Source organism: Physeter macrocephalus, chromosome 11 (assembly GCF_002837175.3).
Source record: "Physeter macrocephalus isolate SW-GA chromosome 11, ASM283717v5, whole genome shotgun sequence".
Classification (NCBI taxonomy): Eukaryota; Metazoa; Chordata; class Mammalia; order Artiodactyla; family Physeteridae; genus Physeter; species Physeter macrocephalus.
Window position 1 is genome coordinate 143410604 of NC_041224.1, and position 7182 is coordinate 143417785.

At 42.3% G+C, this 7182-nt stretch overlaps 1 protein-coding gene across 2 annotated transcripts in view; it reads left to right on the forward strand.

Moving 5' to 3' along the window:
• The window catches only part of SYT16 (synaptotagmin 16), a 127989-nt gene that overhangs the window by 105873 nt on the left and 14934 nt on the right, over nucleotides 1-7182 (forward strand). For both annotated transcript variants that reach the window (XM_028496098.2, XM_024117666.3), the window contains one exon: nucleotides 1258-1447. In XM_028496098.2, coding sequence (XP_028351899.1) covers nucleotides 1258-1447 — 190 coding nt within the window. The remainder of the gene's footprint in view (nucleotides 1-1257; nucleotides 1448-7182) is intronic.

Here is a 7182-nt window from a genome sequence, read left to right on the forward strand (position 1 = left end):
TGTGGACTGAGGGATTTATAAGGTTGAGAATTTGATGCGAGAGGCAAGCTGTGCAGTGACAGGTGCTACAATGGACACTTCTGCACAAGCCCAGGGGAGGGGGGTGGCCCTCACCCCAAACTAGGCAAATACTTCATTGTTGGGTTATCATCATCCAGACAGCAGGGGCTATAAGGCATCTATCAAAACCACCTAGCCCTGTAGGGAACACAAATTGTGTTCCATGAAAGCCTCCATGGGCTCTACAGGGATGGCCATGGCTTGGTAAACAGGGTAGTTTCCTAAGATGTGAAGAATATTTAATTTCTTTCAATGCATTTATTTATTGGGGTTCCCGATAAGAAGTTTTAGGAAATGATTGCAGATGTTGAGAAGAAAGGTTGGAGCAGTTGTGGGTCTGGGAGGCTGGCTGGCCTTCCCCTCAGGGTCCACTCCCACTCATGTTCCTTGAGTGGGAGTCAACGTCCTGATCTACTTTGCTTTCCTCCTCCCAATGTGTCTAGTGCATAGAGGTGGGTGCTTTAGAGAAGCACATGCATGAATACATGGCACAAAGTGTGGACTCCGCTGGGCTCCCCTGGTACCTGCAAGGTCTCTAAGATGCACAGTCCATGTGTCAGCTTCCTCATTAAACAGTTGTAAAAGTGTTCACGTTCAATATAATTCATCTCCTTAGGAAGAAAAAATGTGGCATCTGCCATATTCCTGACAACCTGAAAAAGCAGAACCAGGGGCCAAATGTTCTATGGGGTGGTAGACGGCCAGTGGTCATTTCTTTTCTGGAGAAGACAAAATGCCTCCTGTATTGCTACATTCCTCAAGAGGCTGCAGAGAACAGAAGCAGAACTCATTCCTGGAGTGGACGGGTTCCATAGAACTCATGCCTGGAGTGGACGGGTTCCATATGGGTCTAATATAGACTCATTGAAATTTGGGTCTATATTAAGTGTCCTGGTAGCTCTCCATGTATCTTCCAGGGTTTGATTTACACTAGTAATAACATCTTTGTCCATTTTGTCTTTAGAGAGGAAAGAGTGAATGGAGACAGCTCTTGAAACTAATATGTCTGCTAATAATGCAGGTGATCCCATCCAAAACTGCACTCCCCAGGCCCTATTATCATTCACACCGAGTGCACCATTAGTAATCTTTGGCAGCAGTGGAGACTGGGCCACAATTTCACCAAACATAATATCGGCTTTCTGTAAGGGAGAGGAGTGCAGTGGGGCCAATGGATCCTTTGTTGTTCTCCTCCAGAGTGGAGAGTCTCCGCTCAGCCCATCTGCAGTTTCTCACAGTGACAGTGCTTCATCCACGCAGTCGCTGTCGCATGGAGGGGCGCCAGAGCTGTTGGTGGGGCTATCATACAATGCCACAACGGGGCGATTATCCGTGGAGATGATCAAAGGCAGCCATTTCCGAAACCTCGCGGTTAACAGAGTGCCTGGTAAGTTCATGCCTGTACCCCCAGCTGTGGTCTTCCCAGAGGCAGGAAGAAGGCTGTGTCTGCTTTCATCTCAATTCTCTAACTTTTACAATAAAAGTGATCTTGGTGTGACTTAGTCACATTTTTACCAAGTGATACCTCTGGATTTTTCAAATGCCTTTCTGTTTAATTAGATTGAAGCCTTCTTCGATATCTGGATACATCTTGATACAAAATAGGCTGGCTTCTACGTGTAGATCGTTAAAGGGGAAAAAGAATGATGTCTTTTCAGCAACATAACATGTATGAACAATTCAAATCTGCTAATAGGTCCCAGGTCCTCAAATACGTTTAAAGAGACAGAGCTCAATCTTTGGAGCCAGGCAGTTCTGGGATCAAATTCCAGCTCTACTCATTTACCTGCTAGCTTTGCTCTGATCCTATACAATGTACCTCTCTTTTCTGAATCTCAGCAGACTCATCTGAAACAAAGGAATATTAATAGTACCTTTCTCATGGGTGGTTTGGGGGTTTAAATAAAATGATTTATGTAGAACATTCAGTGCCTGACACATAGTGAGCATTCAAGAATTGTGAGTGGTTATGTGGTTGATGATGGAGGAGGTGGAGCAGGAGGATGTGGGGCAATCCGGGCCTGACTCACCAGGGCAGCTTCTGAGATCACACCTGGAAAAAGCAGCTCAGGACATACTCCCACAGCTGCTGTCCAGGGCTCAGGAAGCCAGAATAAAGATGCTGTGGCTGCTGCTGCCAAATTGCCTCTCAATACCCAAGAAGCTGGAGATTGAACCTTGGACTAATGCTGCTAAAAAATCAGCTCATCTTTAATGATCTTGCTTATCAGCAGAAACAGCTTAAGAAAGGGTGGGAAGATGGTCTCTGCCTCACTTCTGCCTTCTGGCTCTCATGCAACCATATCTAATTTGAGGAATCTAATTTTGTATCTAGAATTCTAGCTGCAAGAGAGTCTGGAAAATGCTGTTGAAATTCCAGCCTTTTGAGTCCAAGAAGGTAAAATAGAAGTGAGTAGAGTGGAGTGTAAGTGAGGGTGTCCACCACAGGCAGCCAAAACTTACTGAAATAAGGACGAAGTCAGTAACAACATGATAGGCTGCAAGAGGCAATGGACTCCGGCCTCACATTGTCAGCATCAGATGAAGAGCCAGCTGAGCTGGTAGAAAAAGGTCAGCTCCTACAACCAAATCTGGGCTCTCACTCCTTTTAGTCTTTAACTGTGTTGCCACCCACAATGTCTCTGTTCAGTAGTATCTTGTTAGTCAGTCTGTGTTAAAGGCATTAGAGCAAGTTAGTAAGGAAAGCCCAGCACTCTGGAGAACAGAAGAGACCAGAAGCATAGACCATATTCTGTATCGACTCTCAGAACCAGGTAAGAGCTATTGAAAATCCATAATAGGTGTTGATTATTAATTGCATGGCTAGACTCTTTTTTCCAGATACAGCTTTTTTTTTTTTTTTTTTTTTTTTAAAGAGCTCTGGATTTACTAAAGATCTGGATTTGCTGCTTTCCCTGCAGAACCTTTTCTGATCTCTTTCCCTGTCTTCCTGAGATTTGGTGAGATGTGAAAATTTTTCAGGGAAGAACATTGTGCAGCTGCAGAGAATGATGCGGAGGTGGATCACACAATCATGGCCTATTCCAGTCCATGCTGGGAGGCTTTAATTTGCATGCTGGGTCGTCCCAGGCAATACAGGGAAGAAGGACAGCATGGTGGCTAAGAAAGCATCAACTGGAGTGCGCCAATCTAAGGTCTTTGTCACTTACTAGGTGTGAGTTACTAAACTTTTACGACTCTCAGTTTTCTCATCCGTAAAATGGGATCATAATAATGTATACTTTCTAGGTAGGGATACTACATATAAAGCTGTGATGTTGAGAATGGTGCTCGTGAAACTTCCTGCATTTCTATATAAAAGAAAATATGCCAAAGAGGAAACTCTTATAACAAATATTTAAAACTGAGTAGGAAAAAAGGCAAGTCCTCATTTTGAAACTGATTTCATTCCAGAAGTTTAAGTCAGTTTGGCATTTGCATGATTTTTCACAGAATAGTGCTGCAGTTTAAATGACAAATGTAACTGACATTCTGTATCTTTGCGACCAAAGTAATAGAAGACAGTGTTGCTGTGATGCCATTAATTAAAGCAGAAACCCAATAGTGAAGACAAAAGTTTTCTGTTTACACAGAATGCTGGTACTTGAGGAAAAGCCAGTTTAATTAGGAGGAGTTGAGAAAGTAGAAGGTTCTTTTGTGGAGATTCTGAAAGGGACCTCTTGGTACTTTCAAGGGCTTGAGATGTTGACGACATTGGTCCTTCATTATGTCTCAGTTCCTTACACCACTAGCAGGACTTTGGAAGTCATCAGGCAAGCTTAGGATACAATTTTAGTTCCCATATGGAAGAGAATAAGAGAGAGAAAGGATGAGGGAACAATAGTTTTATGAGATAACTGAGCAGCGTTGGAAGAAAGAGGGTGTGAAGGGGAGAGGATGCAAGCTGGAAGATGAATAGGCCTGGAGTGGGAAGTGGAGGAGGGAGATGGCGAAGTGCACTCATCTCCCTGGTGAAGGTGGAAGGAGGGCAGGCGGAGCCTCAGAGCCCTGTGTCAAAGTGCACCCCAAGGGAGCTGCCTGCCAGGGGAAGGTCACCGGTAGAAACGTGTGTGAGGGTCACAAGTCCTGTGCTTGAGACCCTCAGCTCAGGCGGTGACCTCCTCTGCAGAAAGGGGACATCAATCCTGCCTTGCAGGCTGGCTATGATAATGTGAAGAATGGTTCTTAGGGAAGCCCAAAGGAAAAGAGGTTGATCCTGTGGAGTGGGGACTTCTCTCTAGAATATTGAAGGTGCTAAATCTTTTTTTTTTTTTTTTTTTTTTTTTTTTTCCGGTACGCGGGCCTCCCTCTGCTGTGGCCTCTCCCGTTGCGGAGCACAGGCTCCGGACGCGCAGGCCCAGCGGCCATGGCTCACGGGCCCAGCCGCTCCGCGGCACGTGGGATCCTCCCAGACCGGGGCGCGAACCCGGTTCCCCTGCATCGGCAGGCGGACTCGCAACCACTGCGCCACCAGGGAAGCCCCTGAAGGTGCTAAATCTTGATGGAAAGAGACAAAGGCTGGGATTTAGAAGCGAGAATCTTTTGCATCAAAATATATCATGAACCAAAAGATAACTGTGAACTTGCCAACTTGATCCAGCTAGATGACTATTTTGGTATTTTAAACTTTTCTTTCTAAGCAAGATAGAGGAGAGGTGGACAAATAATAGATGGAGTTCCTCTTCTCTTTTAGGGTCTTAGAAGACATAAACCAATGAGATGTAAGCTCTCCTCCTGAGATTTCTGAGGCAAATCCTTGGGGGAGAATGCTCAGTGAAAGGCAGGTTTTGCTCCGATGGGCAGGAGCTGGTGGGAGCATTCCTAGAGATGAGTCTCTACCACACCTTGCCCCGCCCCCCCCCGCCCCCCACCCCAGAATGGTTAAAACTAAAAAGACAGATTCCCTCAAATATTGGTGAGGCTGTGGAGAATACATTCTTACTGGTTGTGTAAAATGGAATAACAGCTTTGGGAAGAGGGTTGGTAGTTTCTTAAATAGGTAAACATGCACTGAAAATCCAGCAGTTCCATTCTTAGGCGTTTACCCATAAGTTTTTTTAAAAAAAAAAAAACAGGAACAAGAATGTTTGTAGCAGCTTTACTCATAGTATGGAAAAATTGCAAAGAGCCCTTATGTCCTCATGAATGAATAAACAAATTAAGATATATTTCCATAGTGGAATACTATTCAGCAATATAAAAGGAATGAAATTAACAGGCATTCAACAACATGGAGGAATCTCAAAATCAAACTGAGTACCTACTGTATGATTCCATTTATATGAAGTTCTAAAACAGGCAAAACTCATTTATATATAGTGAAGAAAAGCAGAAGAGGAGTGGTTGCTTCAGGATTGGTATTGATATCAAGATGGACTGGGCATGAACATGAGGGAATATTCTGGGGTGATGGACACATTCTATATTTTGATAGGGGTGTGGGTTAAATGGATGTTTGCATTTGTTAAAACTTACTGAATTGTACTAGGCTTTGTGCATTTCACTGCATGTAAATTTTACCTTATAATAGAAAAGAGACATAAATTATTGAACTCTAGTTAATGAAACACATGCTGAAATGTTTAGGGGTAAAGAACAATGATGGCTACAGCTGTGGTGGATTGATGGATAGATAGATGCTTAGATATGTGAAAAAGCAAATGCTGTTAGCTCAGGCTACCATAACAGAAATACCATAGGTTGGGTGGCTTAGACAACAGAAATTTACTTCTCACAGTTCTGGAGGCTGGGAAGTTCAAGATCAAAGTATCAGCTGATTTGGTTCCTGATGAGAACCCTCTTCCTGGTTTGTAGACAGACATCTTCTTGCTGTATCTTCACATGGCAGAGACAGAAAACATCTCTCTCATGTCTCTTCTTATAAGGGCACTAATCCCATTCATGAGGGCTCCACCTTCATGACCTAATTATCTCCCAAATATCCCACATTCAGATAGCATCACATCGGGGATTAGGGCTTCAACATATGAATTTTGGGAGGATACATACATTCAGTCCATAGCATAAATGGAGAAAAATATAACAATTGAAGAATCTAGGTGATGGGTATATGGGTATCCACTGTATAATTATTTTGAATTTTCAGCATATTTGAAAATTTGTTATAAAATAATGCACATGAAAATCTGGTCTGGTCTGGAATAGTTCAGCTGGGCCAGGTAGATAAAAATAAAACAAAAGTCTAGCCATTGATAGGGGCTACTGTGGTGGGCATTACATTTTTTTTTTTTTTAATTATGATGATGTCTCAAGTTCCAACCTTATTCCCTTGACTCAGTTTTGGATGGAATAGACAGGGTACCAAGCAAATGAACCTGAAGGCATCTTCTGTAGCATCCTCCATAAACCACATCCATCCCAAGAAAAAGTATGTGGTTAGGCATTTCTTTATTTCTAACTTTAACCTTTTCTCTATTCATCAGACAGATAGATAGATAGAAAGGTAGGTAGGTTTTTATACCTCCCTCCATCCCTCCCTTTCTTCCTACCTTCCTTCCTTTCATTCTGGTGAAAATGCCCGTATTATAAAAATTTAAATATGTGTATATATATATATATATTTCACATCCTAGGTGGGCTAGGGAAGATAAAATAGGCTATTTGAAAATTACTGAAACTATTCCATAGAACCTATTCAGAAACAATACATAAGCAAGTTAACAAAATGAACTAATCTTAGCTCAGGTCATGTAGCAGTGTGCCAAGAACCATTCCAGGCACTTTCAAGGTAAAATCTCACTTAGTACATGTGGTCAGTGTTGTCACTATTGATGTTAAGATGGTACAGGCTAGTCTACAAATCTGATGGCAAGGGATAGTCTCCACATCTGTACATGGCAGATGGTCCAGGTGAAAAAGCCTCTTATTGTGCCTGCTAGACATCTGAAATCCTGATAGACTTTTTTTTTTTCATTTATTTCTGATCTGATCTTTATGATTTCTTTTTTATTTTTTAAATTTTTTAAAATTTTTTTTAGTTTTTAACATCTTTATTAGAGTATAATTGCTTTACAATGGTGTGTCAGTTTCTGCTTTATAACAAAGTGAATCAGTTATACATATACATATGTCCCCATATCTCCTCCCTCTTGCATCTCCCTC